At 44.5% G+C, this 22,599-nt stretch overlaps 1 protein-coding gene across 1 annotated transcript in view; it reads left to right on the top strand.

Annotated features, from left to right (window-relative positions):
• Positions 1-22,599, top strand: part of LOC112223149 (2-oxoisovalerate dehydrogenase subunit beta, mitochondrial) — an 89,121-nt gene that overhangs the window by 43,794 nt on the left and 22,728 nt on the right. The window contains exon 9 of the mRNA XM_024386155.2: positions 18,994-19,080. Coding sequence (XP_024241923.1) covers positions 18,994-19,080 — 87 coding nt within the window. The remainder of the gene's footprint in view (positions 1-18,993; positions 19,081-22,599) is intronic.

The following is a 22,599-nucleotide window of genomic DNA, read 5'->3' as shown; positions in this document are numbered from 1 at the left end:
CACAATCCAGGTTCAAGGTCGACCGATTTTAATCGGCATGGCCGATTTCAAGTTTTCATGACGATCAGTAATCAGCCTTTTTGGATGCCGATTTATGGCCAATTTACATTGCAATCCACGAGGAGACTGTGGCAGGCTGACCACCTGTTACTCGAGTGCAGCGTCAAAAGGACCTTGTGGCTGCAAGGAGGCACGGTAAGTTGCTAGCTAGCATTAAACTTATCTTTATAAAAAACAATCAATCTTCACATAATCACTAGTTAACTACACATGGTTGATGGTATTACTAGGTTAACTAGCGTGTCCTATGTTGCATATAATCAATGCGGTGCCTGTTCATTTCTCATCGAATCACAACCTACTTCACCAAATGGGTGGTGATTTTAACAAAAGCGCATTTGTGAAAAAAGCACAATTGTTGCACAAATGTACCTAGCTATAAACATCCATGCCTTTCTTAAAAAATCAATACACACACATAGTCGACACGTCATAATTCTTATAACTACAACTTAAAACTGGGAATATTGAAGACTCATGTTAAAAGGAACCACCGGCTTTAATATGTTCTCATGTTCTGAGCAAGGAACTTAAACGTTAGCTTTTTTACATGGCACATATTGCACTTTTGCTTTCTTCTTCAACACTGTGTTTTTGCGTTATTTAAACAAATTGAACATGTTTCATTATTTATTTGAGTCAAATTGATTTTATTTATGTTTTATATTAAGTTAAAATAAGTGTTCATTTGTTCATTCAGTATTGTTTTAATTGTCATTTATTACGTGTGTGTATGCGTGCGTGTATGCATGCATGTAAATTATGTATTTCTAAAAACACGTTTTCACTTTGTCATTATGGGGGGCGGGGTGTGTGTATGTATTTAATAATTAATATATTTTAATTTCAGGCTGTTACACAAAGTGGAATAAGTCAATGGGTATTTATACTTTCTGAAGGCACTCAGTCTATGAATTCAGAATACTCACAAGCCACCGGTTATTACAGTCGACTGGCTGGGGGGGGCAAGCAGTGTTACGCACACACACACACACACACACACACACACACACACACACACACACAGTACCAGTCAAAAGTTTGGACACATTTACTCATTCAAGGGTTTTCCTTAATTTGCACAATTATTTACATTGTAGAATAATAGTGAAGACATCAACACTATGAAATAACACATGGAATCATGTAGTAACCAAAAAAGTGTTAAACAAAGTGGTTTCTTGGCAGCAATTCGAAGGCCTATTTCACGTGGTCTCCTCTGAACAGTTGATATTTGAGATGTCTGTTACTTGAACTCTCTGAAGCATTTATTTGGGCTGCAATGGGAGGTGCAGTTAACTCTAATGAACTTGTCCTCTGCAGCAGAGGTACACTACCGGTTTTAGAACAGCTACTCATTCAAGGGTTTTTATTTTTATTTGTACTATTTTCTACATTGTAGAATAATAGTGAAGACATCAAAACTTGTTGCCATAATATGGACTTGGTCCAAATAGGACTACCTTCTGTATACCACCCCTACCATGTCACAACACAACTGATTTGGCTCAAACTTATTAAGAAGGAGAGAAATCCAACAAATTAAGACACACCTGTTAATTGAAATGCATTCCAGGTGACTACCTCATGAAGCTGGTTGAGAGAATTCCAGGAGTGTGCAAAGCGGTCATCGAGGCAAAGGGTGGCTACTTTGAAGAATGTCAAATATAAAATATATTTTGATTTGTTAAACACTTTTTTTGGGGTACTACATAATTCCGTGTGTTATTTCATAGTTTTTGTCTAAAATGTAGAAAATAGTAAAAAACTAAGAAAAACCCTGGAATGAGTAGGTGTGTCAACTTTTCACTGGTACTGGACAAGCTGGTCTTTCTAGGCTTGATAGGAAACCAGAAAAAAAGCTGTCAGACTTAATCTCACCGCATTCCATTCTCCAATGAGACTCGCACACAAATTACGCTTTTCTCTCCATTGGGTGTGTCCAGATTCCGGCTCTGATTAGCCATATTTCAGCTGCATCACGCAGTGCTTTTTTGCCAGTGCCTACGCCTACTGGGGATGATGGCTTCTGTGATAGAAGCCCCCCCCCCCCCTAGGGCTATTGTTGTAGCCTTTCCTGTGCTGAGTGCTAGTTGCTCACCTAGTCATCTCACAGCTTAAAACATTTTTTTTGGGCGTCCACGTCAGGCCTACAGGCCAATGTATTGTCAGTGTGGTCCCGTGGGTTCAGTTGTACCCTGCAGTGTGATCACGTCAACCCCCGGTGGGTGGGTTTTACTGTTAGATGGCAACTCAATTCGGGGGTTATGGACAGTGGCACGGAGTACACCTCGTATGAATTACCTAAAGTTCCTATCATATCTGGCGCTCAGGCAGGATATTTGGTTCCTATGGGTCCGGCCCTTGAGAGGGCCAATCTGATGGAGCCTTCAACCCGAAAGTCATAGCTATGTCATACAGGTCTTTTAGCTTTTTGAGTTATTTTCCATTTTGCGTCCTTTTTGCTTCTGAAGAGCAGCTGAGTTTAAATGCCCAGTGTCCAGTAATAGCATTATGCACGTACATTGAGCGGATCTGGGATATCCGGTTATGTGACCAGCTTTTAGTTTGTTTTGCTAATCCAGCTGGTAGCTAATGATTAGCAGACGCTCTCCCCTGGCAGGCCCAAGGTTAGAGCCTGTATCTGCTTACTGGGTCGCACTTATTCTATAATATCTTTGGTCCGTCATAAGCCGAAAGGCCCTGGAAACAATCACTAGAGAAAATGTCACACGAAGAAAGAGCCTTGTGGTTTTTGGGGCTGGCTCCCTACATATTTATTGTTGAAGCCAAGGTCTGTAATTACAATATTAACACATGCTCTGGCCTGGCCTAGTGGGGTTGCGTGCTTATTGGCCAGTATGTCATAACCTTGTCATGTGTCCTTACTGTGGTGATGTTTCGGCGGTTATATCAGTGGAAAATGACTCATGGTTGTTTTTCGGTGGTGGCTCTCGCTCGCTGCCTGGTGAAATTATGGCGTGACCCGACACTGCCAGAGGCATAGCCTGTGGTGGACTGGTGAGTAGTTTTTCAGGCGACAGGGACTTACTCAGGTGAAATAAAGTTTTATCCATAGTGTTATATTAAGCCCATTGTTGATTTTTACTGCCTTTTGTTTCAACACTGTTTTTGAGATTAATATGGTGTCTCTTGATCTGCAACTCTTCATTCAGGCTCTCTCTCATCACCTTTTCCTCCTCTCTCTATCACTCACTCACACTGCTTTCCCATTGACTTTCCAGGCTGCAGTCAGCGATCTACATTCCTCGGCAATGGAGATTTCTAGAATTCCTCTCCTGTGTCACCTTCTAGCGGAGGCCAGGCTTACATTTGCTAAATCCACACAGAGGCATTAAAAAAAGGGTGAGAGGAACAAGGGGCTCTTTATCCTTTTTTGGAGGCACTTTTTCCTAGAGGAGTTCAGATGTGGTGCAGATTGAATCTAAAGTGGTCTAACTGGCCACTGAGGAAGCTTACGGTCAGGGTTGACATGACATACAGTCAGTGTGGGTGCTGTGAGACAACCCTACTGTGTACAAGTGAGTGATGCACAGCCATTGGCACCTTACAGATGCACACATTGGGAATGATGTGCACACACACACAGTGATGGAGAATAGGCCTGGTCAATAATGAGCCACCAATTCCCCACTGCACTGATGCGTTTTCCCTGTTTTTGTTTTCATAAATTGGCACAACCGACACTTACAGCAGGGGCTGATGGTGTTCTCTTGAGATTGAACCTGTGAAAGCGTAAGCCATTTAACATTTGATGGGCTGCTGGGTCGTCAGTTTTCCACTCTGCGATAGGAAACTATTGGATAAGCCCTTAACTGTTACAAGCCCTTAACTGTTCAACTATTTACTAAAATAAAGTTTAAAAAATAAACAAGAAAATGGAGAAATAGCAAATGATTAAAGAGCAACAATAAAATTTGCAGTAGCGAGGCTATATACAGGGAGTACCGGTGCAGGGGGCACAGGTTAGGTGAGGTAATTGAGGTGGTATGTACATGTAGGTAGAGGTAAAGTGATTATGCATGGATAATAAACAGAGAGTAGCAGCAGTGTAAAAATGGGGGTGGGGGACAGTGCAAATAGTCCAGGTAGCCATTTGATTAGCTGTTAAGGAGTCTCTTAGCTTGAGGGGGTAGAAGCTGTTAGTGAAGACACTGTCCAGCTGGTCAGCGCATGCTCTGAGCTCTTGAGAATGTTAACCTGTTTTAAAGGTCTTACTCACATTGGCTACAGAGAACGTGATCATATGACACAAGTTAAACTCCCCCTTTGTTACATTTCCCAACGTCTACAGACCACTGCTCATGCCCTATCAGAGCTGTTCATCAGGTCCTATGGTCTGTGCTCCGAGTTGTTGATGGCGTTATGGTTTAAGTGCAGAAAGGTTGTGTAATTTTATGGGATGTCGGGAGTTATTTCTGTCTGAGGTCTCCCCTGGTGTCCTAACTCCTCTCACTGTAGGCAGGCTTGGACAAGGGCCCAGTGCCTGAAACATTTTCCTCCCACTCTCTGTGCTTTAACTGGCCTCCCACTCACCCCCTCGCTAATCGTGCAGCGCCACTTAAAAGGACTGAGTAACGAGTCAAGCTGCTCCGCGACTACCATTTGTCATTGCGATCTCAAGGCGGCGGTGTGAGTTAGGACCCGGCGGCGGTGATTACAGGGTGGGCTGGGCGACTCAAAGCCCAAAGGGGCCACAACTCCTCGCTGGTTGCAGGGTTCACCATCTTCACTTCTTGTCCCGGGGTTTTGACGGAGTGCCCAGTGGATGAGAAGGGTTGGGGGAAAACGCTGGGAGCTTCTTGCAGGTGCTCTGGCGACTCTCCCGGGATGTTTTTTTTTTGTGTGTAGCATGTGTGCTGGATTTTGTTGTCAACCCTGCTATTTATGTACTTTCTTAGCCATGTGAAGTATAGGCTAGATCTCACCTGTACATTTTCTAAAATGTTTCTCCTAATATATACAACTTATTGTGTTGGACTTTTGGCAATATGAAAGACATTGATTTCTTCTGTACCACTCAACCTCAGTGTTTGTCCGCTTCTCTGACTGCACATAGTCCTACAGAGGGAGAGTCCATGATCAGTTTGGGGTTGTACTTTGTCTCTTTCATTCTGCTTTCCTGCAGACATCAATATCGGCTTCTGAAGATTTTCAAAGCAGCCAGGAAATCGATTGAACTGAAATCAGAAAAGGTGTAGCGTGTGGAGTTGCAGTATTGGCAGATCTTGGGCAATAATAGAACTGTCAGTCAGTCGAGGTTCAACTGCAACAAAGTTTCTATTCGAAAGAGGAATTTTAGCCTGCAACCGTGTCTATATGAGTGGACCCAGTGACCCTGAGGCAGAGGCAGAGTTGGACTGGATGGGCACAGGCCTGAAGGCTGTGCTACTGGGTTAGCTGGCTGCATGTTGGTTGGTGGTAGTGCGGTGGGGACGAGCGTAGGCTGCATGGCCTGGGACTCCAAGGCAGAGTAGAGTGAAGCTGAGCGCTGCTCATTATGTTGGGTGTGTATGGGAACGCCTGTAAACATGACATTCCCTCTCCAGCGAGCGGGCCTGGGTTAATGACAGCCCTGCAGCACAATGAGCAGTAAAGTGCAGCCACCACTGTCGCCACCCGATGGCCAGGACCTTCCTACTCCCAGGCCAGGACTGCGACGCGACAGACCCAGAGTGGACATTAACCCCTCTGTCCCACCTATTGAAATAGAATGACTACAATGGACATCCATTCAATTCCATTTCTATTTTCTCACGCTCTCTTGACACCCTCTTTCTGCCTTCCCTTCCTTCCCTCTCCTCTCTCCCCTTTTATCCCTTTCTTTTAAGTCTTCCATATTTTCCAGAGAGGACATTAACCTCTTTCCCACCATACACCACTCTGACTCTCTCTGCGCTCCTCTTTTCTGCTCACCCCCCCATCCACCCGACTGACTCTGGGTTCTCACCATTCACCCAACTCTGCCTACCTTCTACACTCCTCCATCCATTTCTGCCTTTCATCGCTTTTCTCAGATTTCCCTTCCTTTCCCTCTCCTCTTTCATGCTTTCTTTCCCCTTATTTGAATTTCTCTATATTTCCCCCATTACCTTCTGGTCTTCCTCTTCTCGCTCATTACTCTTTCATATAGGAGGTGGAGCAGTGATTTATCGTGCGGCCTCCTAGCTCCGTTCTCATTGTTTCAGAGGTTTTTGAAAGCTCTACTTGAGTCTTGATTACACGCAATCCACTCTTCCTCTCCTCTTCATCTCCCTCTCCTTCTCTGTCTTCTCTCTCTCACACACACACACATTGACTCATCAGGCCACTGTCCAAGTAGTTAAATCGTAGCAATAAAAGCCTCCTGTCAAAATGCATGCCTGTTTTTGTCAGGCTGGAGTGTACAGTGATATTCATGGCATGTTCGTGTGCTCTCATTGCTCCAAGCGTATAATTCTCATGTGGAAAAAGCCTACTGCTCATATTTGGGCCCTCTGCTGTGGCTTCACCACTGTCTATATAAGGCAACTTGACATTACGACATTGGGTCCATGTTCACCAACATGAAAGACTGGTTTTGATGAGTGAAATAAATCGGTAGTGTGCTACTGAGAAAGGGTCACTGGCTCCTCCTGAAGAGGAAGAGTCAGGGTTAAAGGTCGGGGCCACAATTACTATGTTTGAGTAAGTGAGTACACTACTGTCATTGTGTGTGTGTCCAAGAAAAGTGTCTGGCCCATCCCTGTCCCCTGGGTGAGGCAGTGATTTGAGATGAGTGAGTAGGACAGTGCCAGTGTTGCGGCCAGCAGTATTTGGGGCGGCCGGTGGCCTAGTGGTTAGAGCGTTGGACTAGTAACTGAAAGGTTGCTAGATTGAATCCCCGAGCTGACAAGGTTAAAATCTGTCGTTCTGCCCCTGAACAAGGCAGTTAAGCCACTGTTCCTAGGCCGTCATTGTAAATAAGAATTTGTTCTTAACTGACTTGCCTAGTTAAATAAAGGTTAAATAAAATAAAAAATAAGCTGAGGTCTGACAGCGTCCACCATGGTATTTGCCCTTTTTTAAAAGCGTTGTGTGCCAGACACAGAGAGCGAGACAGACGGGACACTGATAAATGGAATACGAAGAAAAGGCGGGGGGGGCGGACCGGCCGACAGGCGGGGGGTGGACCGGCAGGGCGGAAGGCACGTGCAGGAGGGGCTGAAGGCGCAGGCAGACAGGCGGGGGACCGACCGGGGGCGACCGGGGTGGAAGGTGCGGTTAGACAAACTGAAGACGCAGACAGGCGGGGGGGGGGGGACCAACCGACAGGTGGGGGACCGGCAGGGCGGAAGGCGTGGGACAGACGGAAGACGCAGGAAGGCGCGGGCAGACAGACTGAAGACGCAGGCAGACAGGCAGGGACCGACCGGGGGAGGGGGGGCTAGCGGACGGACGGACAGACAGAAAATGCAGACTGAAGACGCGGGCGGGCGAGTAGGAGACACAAGACAGAAAACGGGTAGAAGGAAAATGGACAGACTGAAAGAAGAGAAACGGATATTTGAGAGGTTTGAGGGAAAAGTAGAGATCAGATGGACGTAAGAGCCGTTTCTTCTCCATAGTTTTATGTCTGTCCCACAAAATCTTTACCCAAACACGTAAGCAGTGATTATAGCTTTAAACGGTCGAGCTCACTATGAAATGTCAGTTACTTCATAACAAAAGATTGCTGGGTATGATCTAGCATTTGAGGCAAGAGATCTGGGAGCTGGAATACTCCTCAGTTTGAATCTGATAGTGTTTATTACATTTAATTTTTTTATTTTTTATTTCACCTTTATTTAACCAGGTAGGCTAGTTGAGAACAAGTTCTCATTTGCAACTGCGACCTGGCCAAGATAAAGCATAGCAGTGTGAACAGACAACACAGAGTTACACATAGAGTAAACAATTAACAAGTCGATAACACAGTAGAAAAAAAAGAGTCTATATACATTGTGTGCAAAAGGCATGAGGAGGTAGGCGAATAATTACAATTTTGCAGATTAATAACACTGGAGTGATAAATGATCAGATGGTCATGTACAAGTAGAGATATTGGTGTGCAAAAGAGCAGAAAAGTAAATAAATAAAAACAGTATGGGGATGAGGTAGGTAAAAATGGGTGGGCTATTTACCGATAGACTATGTACAGCTGCAGCGATCGGTTAGCTGCTCAGATAGCAGATGTTTGAAGTTGGAGACTTTTATCTCCCTCACCAACTTCAGCGATTTTTGCAATTCGTTCCAGTCACAGGCAGCAGAGAACTGGAACGAAAGGCGGCCAACTGAGGCGTTGGCTTTAGGGATGATCAGTGAGATGCGCGTGCTACGGATGGGTGTTGCCATCGTGACCAGTGAACTGAGATAAGGCGGAGCTTTACCTAGCATGGACTTGTAGATGACCTGGAGCCAGTGGGTCTGGCGACGAATATGTAGCGAGGGCCAGCCGACTAGAGCATACAAGTCGCAGTGGTGGGTGGTATTAGGTGCTTTAGTGACAAAACGGATGGCACTGTGATAAACTGCATCCAGTTTGCTGAATAGAATATTGGAAGCAATTTTGTAGATGACATCGCCAAAGTCGAGGATCGGTAGGATAGTCAGTTTTACTAGGGTAAGTTTGGCGGCGTGAGTGAAGGAGGCTTTGTTGTGGAATAGAAAGCCGATTCTTGATTTGATTTTCGATTGGAGATGTTTGATATGAGTCTGGAAGGAGAGTTTACAGTCTAGCCAGACACCTAGGTACTTATAGATGTCCACATATTCAAGGTCGGAACCATCCAGGGTGGTGATGCTGGTCAGGCGTGCAGGTGCAGGCAGCGAACGGTTGAAAAGCATGCATTTGGTTTTACTAGCGTTTAAGAGCAGTTGGAGGCCACGGAAGGAGTGTTGTATGGCATTGAAGCTCGTTTGGAGGTTAGATAGCACAGTGTCCAAGGACGGGCCGGAAGTATATAGAATGGTATCGTCTGCGTAGAGGTGGATCAGGGAATCGCCCGCAGCAAGAGCAACATCATTGATATATACAGAGAAAAGAGTCGGCCTGAGGTTTGGACCCTGTGGCACCCCCATAGAGACTGCCAGAGGACCGGACAGCATGCCCTCCGATTTGACACACTGAACTCTGTCTGCAAAGTAATTGGTGAACCAGGCAAGGCAGTCATCCGAAAAACCAAGGCTACTGAGTCTGCCGATAAGAATATGGTGATTGACAGAGTCGAAAGCCTTGGCAAGGTCAATTAAGACGGCTGCACAGTACTGTCTTTTATCGATGGCGGTTATGATATCGTTTAGTACCTTGAGCGTGGCTGAGGTGCACCCGTGACCGGCTCGGAAACCAGATTGCACAGCGGAGAAGGTACGGTGGGATTCGAGATGGTCAGTGACCTGTTTGTTGACTTGGCTTTCGAAGACCTTAGATAGGCAGGGCAGGATGGATATAGGTCTATAACAGTTTGGGTCCAGGGTGTCTCCCCCTTTGAAGAGGGGGATGACTGTGGCAGCTTTCCAATCCTTGGGGATCTCAGACGATATGAAAGAGAGGTTGAACAGGCTGTTAATAGGGGTTGCGACAATGGCGGCGGATAGTTTCAGAAATAGAGGGTCCAGATTGTCAAGCCCAGCTGATTTGTACGGGTCCAGGTTTTGCAGCTCTTTCAGAACATCTGCTATCTGGATTTGGGTAAAGGAGAACCTGGAGAGGCTTGGGCGAGTAGCTGCGGGGGGCGGAGCTGTTGGCTGAGGTTGGAGTAGCCAGGCGGAAGGCATGGCCAGCCGTTGAGAAATACTTGTTGAAGTTTTCGATAATCATGGATTTATCGGTGGTGACCGTGTTACCTAGCCTCAGTGCAGTGGGCAGCTGGGAGGAGGTGCTCTTGTTCTCCATGGACTTCAGTGTCCCAGAACTTTTTGGAGTTGGAGCTACAGGATGCAAACTTCTGCCTGAAGAAGCTGGCCTTAGCTTTCCTGACTGACTGCGTGTATTGGTTCCTGACTTCCCTGAACAGTTGCATATCGCGGGGACTATTCGATGCTATTGCAGTCCGCCACAGGATATTTTTGTGCTGGTCGAGGGCAGTCAGGTCTGGAGTGAACCAAGGGCTGTATCTGTTCTTAGTTCTGCATTTTTTGAACGGAGCATGCTTATCTAAAATGGTGAGGAAGTTACTTTTAAAGAATGACCAGGCATCCTCAACTGACGGGATGAGGTCAATGTCCTTCCAGGATACCCGGGCCAGGTCGATTAGAAAGGCCTGCTCACAGAAGTGTTTTAGTGAGCGTTTGACAGTGATGAGGGGTGGTCGTTTGACTGCGGCTCCGTAGCGGATACAGGCAATGAGGCAGTGATCGCTGAGATCCTGGTTGAAGACAGCAGAGGTGTATTTGGAGGGCCAGTTGGTCAGGATGACGTCTATGAGGGTGCCCTTGTTTACAGATTTAAGGTTGTACCTGGTGAGTTCCTTGATGATTTGTGTGAGATTGAGGGCATCTAGCTTAGATTGTAGGACTGCCGAGGTGTTAAGCATATCCCAGTTTAGGTCACCTAACAGAACAAACTCTGAAGCTAGATGGGGGGCGATCAATTTACAAATGGTGTCCAGGGCACAACTGGGAGCTGAGGGGGGTTGGTAGCAAGCGGCAACAGTGAGAGACTTATTTCTGGAGAGAGTAATTTTCAAAATTAGTAGTTCGAACTGTTTGGGTATGGACCTGGAAAGTATGACATTACTTTGCAGGCTCTCTCTGCAGTAAACTGCAACTCCTCCCCCTTTGGCAGGTCTATCTTGACGGAAAATGTTATAGTTGGGTATGGAAATCTCAGAATTTTTGGTGGCCTTCCTGAGCCAGGATTCAGACACGGCAAGGACATCAGGGTTAGCGGAGTGTGCTAAAGCAGTGAGTAAAACAAACTTAGGGAAGAGGCTTCTGATGTTGACATGCATGAAACCAAGGCTTTTTCGATCACAGAAGTCAACAAATGAGGGTGCCTGGGGACATGCAGGGCCTGGGTTTACCTCCACATCACCCGCGGAACAGAGGAGGAGTAGAATGAGGGTGCGGCTAAAGGCTATCAAAACTGGTCGCCTAGAGCGTTGGGGACAGAGAATAAAAGGAGCAGATTTCTGGGCATGGTAGAATATATTCAGGGCATAATGCGCAGACAGGGGTATGGTGGGGTGCGGGTACAGCGGAGGTAAGCCCAGGAACTGGGTGATGATGAGAGAGGTTGTATCTCTGGACATGCTGGTTGTAATGGGTGAGATCACTGCATGTGTGGGAGGTGGGACAAAGGAGGTATCAGGGGTATGAAGAGTGGAACTAGGGGCTCCATTGTAAACTAAAACAATGATAACTAACCTGAACAACAGTATACAAGGCATATTGACATTTGAGAGAGACATACAGCGAAGCATACAGTAATCACAGGTGTTGAATTGGGAGAGCTAGCTAAAACAGTAGCTAAAACAGTAGGTGAGACAACAACAGTTAATCAGCTAGCACAACAACAGCAGGTCAAATGGCGATGACTAGGCAAGGGGGGTCGGATTAACTACACACAGAGCCTGAGTGCAGCTGGGGCCGACAGATAAACATAAACAAGCAGAATGGAGTACCGTGATTAATGGACAGTCCAGCATGCATCAGCTATGTAGCCAAGTGATCAGTGTCCAGGGGGCAGCGGTGGATGGGGCAGGGAAGCTGGACTGGCGAGTATTATCCAGGTAAGGTAAAGCCGCTAGCAGTGGCTAACAATGACTAAATAGCTTGTAGCTAGTTAGCTGGTTAGCTTCTGGAGGTTCTTGAGTGTGTTCTAAAAATTAAAAATAATAGCGATTCCGTATCACATTGGGTGAGGCAGGTTACCGGAAGGTATAAACAAATTAAAAATCGAAAAGAGATTGAAAGTAAATATGGGTCCAGTGAGTGTTTGGGATGCGGCGATTCAGACGGTTAGCAGGCCTGTGCTAACAAGCTAACAGTCAGTAGGCCGGGGCTAAACAAGGTAGCAGTTAGTGGACCGGGGCTAAACAAGGTAGCAGTTAGCGGACCGGGGCTAAACAAGGTAGCAGTTAGCGGACCGGGGCTAAACAAGCTAGCAGTTAGCAGGCCGAATTAGCAAGCAAGGAGATAGCAAGGGCTAGAAAGTTAGCCTTTGGGGGGCGTCGCGATGGGGTGAGTCTGTTTATGCCTCTTCATGCGGTGACATCGATAGACCGGTCGTGGGTCCGGATATTGTAGCCCAGGAGTATGCTTTGGTGGTAGCACAGGAGCTCTGGCCGAGCTAGCTTCAAGCTAAGTGGGTGGAAACGCTAGCCAGGAGTAATCATCCGGGGTTGCGGTTAGCTAGTTAGCTAGTTGTGAAGATCCAGCTGAAAATGTTCCATTTACGGTGGGAATCTGGTAGTTAGCTGGCTAGCTTCAGTTGAGGGGATCCGAAGTAAATATAAGTACTTTAGAAAAAATAGCTACATTGGGTGAGGTGGGTTGCAGGAGAGTATTTAGAAGTTGAGGTTTAGCAAAAAGTTTTAAAAGATATGCGAAGAAAAATATATTTAAAAAACGATATATACGATATATACAAGGGACACGACAAGACGTCCGACTGCTACGCCATCTTGGATACATTTGTGACTATTATTAAGAGTGTGATCTCACATAATCTTGGCCTAAGCCTCACCTGGTTCTCAAATTCTTAATTAGCCCACATAGTCTAACATTTTGGGCATCCCTGCTTTACATTCAGCAATACTCCTGCGGTGTGGGCCAGATGTGAATAGCTCCATTTTGTCTTGTCCATTTATTGTCACAGCATGCACTGGAATCACAGTCACAATCACACATCAGAATACCCGTCGGCAAGGGACAGGCTTTCCCAAACCACCATCCCACCTATTAGTGCAGAAATCCAGAAGGCATTTGGAGTGTGATTACTAAATGGGTCATTCGATTCCCTGTCCCCCGGGGGGTGAAATTCTTTCTCACGATATTTAGAATAACAGCGCTGGTGCCTTTGTCAGAAGCATCTGAAGAATGTGCTTGTGTTGGAGTATGGTATGCAGTTACACTCCTGGCACTGAGGTAGAGGCAGCCCCTAGTGTTTAGGGGTAAAGTGAAACGCTTATTTAAACACAATCTCTCTCTCTCTCTCTCTCTCTGACAACAAGCAGGAGGACTGGGGTCAATTTAGCTGCAGGGAATTGGGCGGTAGCGTCACTTATTTATCTACCTGTGAGTCATATTCCGTAACATGTCACACCATGATATTGGTGCCCTCTCTCACCCCTTGCCTGATTTGCTATCTGCGTTACATTTTAGCCAGGCACCGTTACCCTCTGGTTCTCCCAATTTCAAATCAAATCAAATCAAATTTTATTTGTCACATACACATGGTTAGCAGATGTTAATGCGAGTGTAGCGAAATGCTTGTGCTTCTAGTTCCGACAATGCAGTAATAACGAACAAGTAATCTAACTAACAATTCCAAAAAAAAACTACTGTCTTATACACAGTGTAAGGGGATAAAGAATATGTACATAAGGATATATGAATGAGTGATGGTACAGAGCAGCATAGGCAAGATACAGTAGATGATATCGAGTACAGTATATACATATGAGATGAGTATGTAAACCAAGTGGCATAGTTAAAGTGGCTAGTGATACATGTATTACATAAGGATGCAGTCGATGATATAGAGTACAGTATCTACGTATGCATATGAGATGAATAATGTAGGGTAAGTAACATTATATAATGTTACATTATATAACGCTTCGTTTCCCTCTTTTTCTGAGTCGTTTTTTTGGGTCGCTGCATGTAATCCACTCCGTGGCACTGGTTGTAAGGCAGAACACAGGATCCGCATCGCGAAAAACATATTCTTGGTCGTACTGATGGTGAGTTGACGCTGATCTTATATTCAGTAGTTCTTCTCGGCTGTATGTAATGAAACCTAAGATGACCTGGGGTACTAGTGTAAGAAATAACACGTAAAAAAACAAAAAACTGCATAGTTTCCTAGGAACGCGAAGCGAGGCGGCCATCTCTGTCGGCGCCGGAAGTGTAAATTTCAAACCTTTTAAAGCAAAATGATATAGTCTGTGGTGCTGTTTTGTTTTATGTGATAAAGGTATTTTTAAGGTATTTCACCTGGTAGTCAGTTACTCAAGCTCAGTAGACAAGGATACAAATATAATTGAAATGATTATTTTAAAGGGATGGGACAAAAATGTATTCCTGATCACACAACGAGGCACTGTGTCGCAACCAAACCAGGGACCCCAGCGACGTAAACAAACACTCAACCAGCCTCTTTAATATCAGCGACACCCAGCGACACCCAGAACGCTTTTGGTTCTGATGCTGTATCTGTGGTTCTTTTGTGGAAAGCAAATGAAGCTATAGTTTTGTATCATTCTATATCCATGTGTTGCGTATCAAATCAAATCAAATCAAATTTATTTATATAGCCCTTCGTACATCAGCTGATATCTCAAAGTGCTGTACAGAAACCCAGCCTAAAACCCCAAACAGCAAGCAATGCAGGTGTAGAAGCACGGTGGCTAGGAAAAACTCCCTAGAAAGGCCAAAACCTAGGAAGAAACCTAGAGAGGAACCAGGCTATGTGGGGTGGCCAGTCCTCTTCTGGCTGTGCCGGGTGGAGATTATAACAGAACATGGCCAAGATGTTCAAATGTTCATAAATGACCAGCATGGTCGAATAATAATAAGGCAGAACAGTCAGGTGGAAGTTGAAACTGGAGCAGCAGCATGGCCAGGTGGACTGGGGACAGCAAGGAGTCATCATGTCAGGTAGTCCTGGGGCATGGTCCTAGGGCTCAGGTCAGTTGAAACTGGAACAGCAGCATGGCCAGGTGGACTGGGGACAGCAAGGAGTCATCATGTCAGGTAGTCCTGGAACTCAGGTCCTAGGGCTCAGGTCCTCCGAGAGAGAGAAAGAAAGAGAGAAGGAGAGAATTAGAGAACGCACACTTAGATTCACACAGGACACTGAATAGGACAGGAGAAGTACTCCAGATATAACAAACTGACCCCAGCCCCCGACACATAAACTACTGCAGCATAAATACTGGAGGCTGAGACAGGAGGGGTCAGGAGACACTGTGGCCCCATCCGAGGTCACCCCGGACAGGGCCAAACAGGAAGGATATAACCCCACCCACTTTGCCAAAGCACAGCCCCCACACCACCGTATTTCTGTGGTATGTTTTGAGTGACGTCAGGAGTCTCCATACCAAATGAAAAATAAAGCTGTATATAAGCTGCGGTGCTTACTCAAAAAGGTATTGTAGATAGGGCATGTTGTGATACATTGGGTGTTCACTTGCCAAGTGGTTTAGAAGGTGGAGGAGCCAGGCGATAATTTTCCTCCTGTCTGTTCTAGCTGCAGTGTGTCACATGCCTGCAGTAGACCCTCTTGTATAGGGGAATGAGGGAATCACAGCTTTGTCTGTGTAGGCCATTATCTCTGTGGAAACAATATTCTCATTCCAAACCGGAGAAGGAATTTCGCTTCACTCATAGCTATAGCTCAGGGCTGCATGATCCAATAGAAACAGTTCAGCTGAACCAGTCCATTACTACCACACAACACTAGCAGGTTTTTACAGCCTGGATTGATGGAGGCTAACTGTACTTCCGTCAATTATAATTGCTATACCGGTATTTGTCTCCTAATCAAGAGTCGGGATATAATCTATTGAGGATAGAGCGATGTGATTTGGAGACGATGGAGTTAAGGAGAGGCGGACGAGGTTTGGATGAGATCAGACTATACGATAGTGTTAGTTATACGCTGTGGTCTGTTGTGCGTTGTTGCATCTTCCTCTTCCACCGCAACCTATTCTTTGTCCTGCTGCTGTAAAGTAGGGTTTACAATAAAGCCAGATGAACAGCCTCTCCGCATGTCATCCAGCTCGTTACCTACCAGCTTCAATCAAACCCCAGTAGCATTTCAAAAGAACACATCCTACTGCTCTGCAACATCCATACCACACAAAGCCTGGCCATGCAAACAAAGCCTGGCTATGCAAACATACTTTTCGTTCCGTTCCACTGTTCCAACCAGCAAAATAAAGTTCTGAACCGGTTCGAACCACAAAAAAGTGGTTCTGTTTATATCATTCCTTTTTTAACTAGATTTTTTTTTTTTACATGTATTTTTTATTTTACATTTGAACTAATTTAAATTACTTAACCAGTCAGTGCGGATAGAGCGGGGGGGGGGGATGCTCCCAGTGAATTTCTTTTGCAGTATGAGTTCTATTTTGGTGGCCTCTGGTACGTTATAATGCCTTGATTCCATCTGAAATAAACAGGTACATTATTGAATACCTTAACAACTTTTACCGCCCAGATTTGTGAAATGAGTTGTGGTATTGAGAAGACGTGACTTTAAAATAAAAATGACTGAAACTGTAGGAATGCAATGTGTTGGTAGTTTTGGTTATCGCCTAGGCTTATATGATCATGACTATTTTCTAAATAAGATAACCTTTTTTTAACATTAATCCCGTCTTCTCTTAAGATTAGTCATATTTACAGTTGTCCTGCAATATATGAATTGCCACAATGATGTTTGTTCTTCAAATATGTATAGTATTGGCTCTACTGCTGTGGACACTCAGGGTAAGGAAACCAATGTGTCTTTTTGTAATTTGGGTGAACTATCCCTTTAGCAGTTTGGCCTGTCAATCGATCATTGTGGGTGGGATTGTCAGGGAAGGATGTTTGTGAGTCAGTTGGTAGGGTTCCAGACCTGTCAATCAATCACTGTGGGTGGGACTTTGAGGAAAGGCGGTAGATGAGTGATCTAGTTAGAAAAACTAGTCGTACAAATGTAATTTACTGTGGCAAATACTAAATCTAGTCTACTCTTTTAATTTAGTTTATTGTGGAAAAAAAAAAGAGAATAAAGGTTTTCTTTCCGTCTAGCAAATATGCTTCTACGTTGAGAAATAATATAGAATTGCAAGAAAATGCTGTAAAATAAAAAAAAGTTGGGAAGGACCACCAAACTCCCTGCCAGGTTGTGCACTCCTAGTTTTATACAAAGTCAGGCAACCATGAATAGCCCAGAGGCTGGTGGGAGGAGCTATAGGAGGACTGACTCATTGTCATGGCTGGAATGGAGTCAATGGAACTCTATCCAACACATCAAACATTTGGAAATCACGTTTGACTCAGTTCCATTAATTCCATTCCAGCCATTACAATGAGCCCATCCTTTTATAGCTCCTCACATCAGCCTCCACTGGAATAGACCTACAGGTATGAATGAAGCAGGTGCTAAAAATGGGCTTTGCTAGACCGAATGCAACAGTTGACTACTCCAGTTTCTACACTTTGAACAAATCTTTAGGCCTACATCAATATATTAAATAATACCATATACAGTGCCTTTAGAAAGTATTCACACCCCTCAACTTTTTTCACATTTTGTTGTGTTACAGCCTGCATTTAAAATGGATTAAATTGAGGTTTTGTGTCACTGGCCTACACACAATAGCCCATAATGTCAAAGTGGAATTATGCTTTTTGAAATGTTTACAAATGAATAAAAAGTGGAAGATGAAATGTCAGCTATCGCAAGGCTAAATACGTTCAGTAGTAAAAATGTGCTTCGAAAGTCACATAATATATTGACTCTGTGTGCAATAATAGTCATTCAAAAATCATGTTAAACACGATCTCATCTCTGTACCCCACACATTAATTAATTACCTGTAAGGTAATCAATTACCTGTAAGGTCCCTCAGTCGAGCATTGAATTTCAAACACAGATTCAACCACAAATACCAGCGAGGTTTTCCAATGCCTTCAAATCAAAATCAAATCAAATCAAATCAAATTGTATTTGTCACATACACATGGTTGCAAAGAAAGGCACCTATTGGTAGATGGGTAAGAATAATAAAAGCAGACATTGAAGTTATTTATGGTATATCAATACATTCAGTCACAACAAAGATAGTCATCCTTCCTAACTCAGTTGCCGGAGAGGAAGGAAACCGCTCAGGGATTTCACCATGAGGCCAATGGTGACTTTAAAATGGTTACATAGTTTTCAGGCCGAAAGAAAATAAATGAATGGGCCACAGAACTATTGTTTTGTGGATTTCAACTCATCATTACCACTTACATTACATGGGACGTCCCATGGGATCTCCCTCCTCCGTGAAAAGAAATTCAACTGCAGCCAACCAGAACGCACAAAAGGGGGACAGACAGCACACTGACAAACCAGCAGTGTCCCTGTCATGACTGACAGGTGCCTGTCCTATCACTAGAAGATGCATGTCGTTCATTCTATTGGGAGAAGGCTATATAGACTTTTCTGGCTATCGAATTGAAACTTTGAAATAAAAAAAAGCCTAGTAAATTAAGTGGAAAAGGTATCCAGCTAACTCTGAGTCTGAGGCTATTTTAAGCAAAAGCCAGCGCTTATAGAAAATACTGCACTCGTTTGTGCTCACACATATGCTAAACAAATTGTTAGAATGGTGTGTGTGTGTGTGTGTGTTTTTGAGTATTTATTATCTCCGGGGAGCTATTGTGTGATGAATTGTTACTCATGGGCTGACTGCACTAACTGTACTAAAATGTATCAAATGTGAAATAGGGGTCCCTCTGGGTTTAAGGTTGTGAACCCCTGTGTTAGAACATGCTACAAACTGTTTGCATACTCAAATCATGTTCACCCTCTACCTCATTGTACATTTGTCATGATACCATAATATGATGCTTGTCTCGTTGCCTGCCACATGCTTGCCTTAGACACCACAGGCAGGCTGGGGAGAGACATTATGTGTACAGTAACCATAGATTTTGTCTATGGGTGATGTCACACTGTATGGATCAGACTGTGTGTGTTGTGTTTTTCAGTCGGTGGCCAAGACCGGACGGTTGCTTATCAGTCACGAGGCTCCAATCACCGGAGGCTTTGCTGCCGAGATCAGCTCCACAGTGCAAGTAAGTTTGTTTTGCGTGTGGTCATGCATGCAGAGGGTTCTATTGGAATCCCTGGGGGCCTTCAGAGGTGAGATGTGGGATGGATTGCAGATAGACAGTAGGGTATCTATATCTGTGTGGATTGGGGTATGGGGTTGTACTTTCTCTGTTTGAAATGTGAAATGAAATTCAAATATCTGTCAGTGGGTGTCCTCGGTCAGGCAATAAATCTGAGCTGAAGAGGCACTGACTGATACAGTCGAAGTTGGAAGTTTACCTATACTTAGGGTAGGGTCATTAAAACTCGTTTTTCAACCACTCCACAAATTTCTTGTTAGCAAATTATAGTTTTGGCAAGTTGGTTAGGACATCTACTTTGTGCATGACACAAGTCATTTTTCCAACAATTGTTTAAAGATAGATTATTTCACTTATAAGTCACTGTATCACAATTCCAGTGGGTCAGAAGTTTACATACACTAAATTGACTGCCTTTAAACAGCTTGGAAAATTCCAGAAAATGTCATGGCTTTAGAAGCTTCTGATATGCTAATTGACATCATTTGAGTCAACTGGAGGTGTACCTGTGGATGTATTTCAAGGCCTACCTTCAAACTCAGTGCCTCTTTGCTTGACATCATGGGAAAATCAAAAGAAATCAGCCAAGACCTCTGAAAATAAAATTGTAGACCTCCACAAGTCTGGTTCATCTTTGGGCGCAATTTCAAAACAACTGAAGGTACCACGCGTACTATTGTTTGTACAGTTGAACAAGTATAAACACCATGGGACCACGCAGCCGTCATACCGCTCAGGGAGGAGAAGTGTTCTGTCTCCTAGAGATGATCGTACTTTGGTGTAAAAATTGCAAATCAATCCCAGAACAACAGCAAAAGACCTTGTGAAGATGCTGGAGGAAACAAAAAGTATCTATATCCACAGTAAAACAAGTCCTATATCGACATAACCTGAAAGGACGCTCAGCAAGGAAGAAGCCACTGCTCCTAAACTGTCATAAAAAAGCCAGACTACGGTTTGCAACTGCACATGGGGACCAAGATTGTACTTTTTGGAGAAATGTCCTCTGGTCTGATGAAACAAAAATAGAACTGTTTGTCCAGAATGACCATTGTTATGATTGGAGAAAGATGGGGGAGGCTTGCAAGCCGAAGAACTCCATCCCAACCGTGAAGCACGGGGGTGTCAGCATTATGTTGTGGGGGTGTTTTGCTGCAGGAGGGACTGGTGCACTTCACAAAATAAATGGCATCATGAGGTAGGAAAATTATGTGGATATATTGAAGACATCAGTGGATATCTCAAGACATCAGTCAGGAAGTTAAATCTTGGTCGCAAATGGGTCTTCCAATTAGACAATTATCCCAAGCATACTTCCAAAGTTGTGGCAAAATGGCTTAAGGACAACAAAGTCAAGGCATTGGAGTGGCCAACACAAAGCCCTGACCTCAATCCTATCGAACATTTGTGGGCAAAACTGAAAAATCGTGTGTGAGCAAGGAGGCCTACAAAAATGATTCAGGTACACTAGCTCTGTCTGGAGGAATGGGCCAAAATTCACCCAACTTTTTGTGGGAAGCTTGTGGAAGGCTGCCCAAAACATTTGACCCAAGTTAAACAATTTAAAGGCAATGCTACCAAATACTAATTGAGTTCGTGTAAACTTCTGACCCACTGGGAATGTCATGAAATAAATAAACAGACATTTCACATAGAAATAGACATTTCACATTCTCAAAATAAAGTGTTGATCCTAACTGACCTAAGACGGAAATGTGAAAAACTGAGTTTAAATGTATTTGGCTAAGGTGTATGTAAACTTCTGACCTCAACTGTGTGTCAGATATGTCATACTCAAACTTGGTAGACTTTGTCCGTTGAAATGAGTAATATATATTATATCAAGACAGTTGAAACTAATACTCAAACCTTGGACTGTACTGTACTGACTGGACTGGAGATGTATCCCCTCTCCCCCACTCCATGTTTCCCTCCATACCTCCCTCCCCCCCTCTGTCTAGTGAAGACTGCTCTGGCCTGGTGAGGGCATGATCAAAGTATGTGCTGTGTTCCGTTCAGGGAGAATGTGAGAGGGCATAAGCCACAGTTTCAACTCCATGAGCTATTCCTGAGTTATGATTATGACCCTTGTCGGCAGTGCCGCCAATCGCTTTGTTTTTTCTTCCTAGACCACACTCAAAGGTATCTGGATAATGGCATGCTATTCAGTGTAGGCATTACCTCAAGTGGATGATGCCCTGTGTGTCTGCATCAGCGCTGGTCTAGCGCTGAGATGAGGGCCCTGGAATTGGTCCTTCTCATCTCCCTGGCTGTCACTCATGTTGTTTTCCCCAGACCTGCTTATTGGTAGGATTATAATGGTCTGAGTCATACCCATGTTTTCACATGTTTTGTGTACCGAAGTAACCATTGTTGAATGTGAGATAGCATATGGTGAATATAACTGTTTATAGCGTTTAATACCTTGTTTTTATTGTGTATAGCCATTAGCTTTATGAGCTTTGTGTATGATGAGGTATTGTTGAGACTGCTTTCATCTCGCGCCAAATTAATCCTCAACCACTACTGACAGAATAAATGATCACACGCACTTGCACCTCATGTCTAAGTGTATCCAGGTGTTGCGGTCATGTGCCACGTTGTCCCCCCTCAAGAGTAGGGCACACACAGACTCTCGTGGCCAAGTTCCCTTGGCAACGTGACAGCACTGGCTCTGGAGGGCCCACTTGCCCCCTGTCCAGATGGCCCAAGGGTGATGGTCAGTACTGCAACTCGCCGGACTGTGTTGACTCACCCGCTAATAACGAGGATGTGGTGTGGGTTCTGCACTGACGCAATGAAATGGAAAAGGCTCTAAAAATAGGGCTTTTAGCAGAAAGGTGCTGAGCTATCGGACCTGGGTCAAACCTGTGGGAACTACCATAACAACAACATATCACGTGCTCTCAAGGGAACGACCAGAAAGGGAGACCTAAACCCCTACTTAACAAGAGTCAAGAGCAGAGAGGAAGACCTGCAGCACCAGAGCCTAGAGCAGAGAGGGAGATATGCACCACCCCTCACCACCAGTCAAAAGCAGAGAGGGAGACCCTGTATCACACCTCACCACCAGAGTCAAAAGCAAGACTCGACCTGGAATATCCTATTCAGGGGCACATGGTGGGAATGAAGGCTTGTGTTACAAATGGCTTATAGTCTTGTATGGGTTACTGTTACAATTGACAAAGTGCATGCTCAGCTGTCCTGGACTCAACTTTTATTCTATTCTTTATGTGAAATATACTTTGAACAATGTGCAAATAGATTGTCTTAGAAGTGACAGGGCTGAGAGAAAGCCTTGATTTACCCACCCTGGAGCTTGTTGTTTAATTTGGATTGTTGTTGAATAAATCATTGAAATCAGGCCGTCAGTAGGCTTATCCCAATGTTCAGCAGTTTTGTTATCTGGCTTTGAGGCATGTGCAAAACTCTTTCCACCCCTTTCCATGTTTTAAAGTGACT

Source organism: Oncorhynchus tshawytscha, linkage group LG23 (assembly GCF_018296145.1).
Source record: "Oncorhynchus tshawytscha isolate Ot180627B linkage group LG23, Otsh_v2.0, whole genome shotgun sequence".
NCBI lineage: Eukaryota > Metazoa > Chordata > Actinopteri > Salmoniformes > Salmonidae > Oncorhynchus > Oncorhynchus tshawytscha.
Note: the sequence above shows the minus strand (reverse complement) of the source record. Positions and strands in the feature narration are given on the sequence as shown.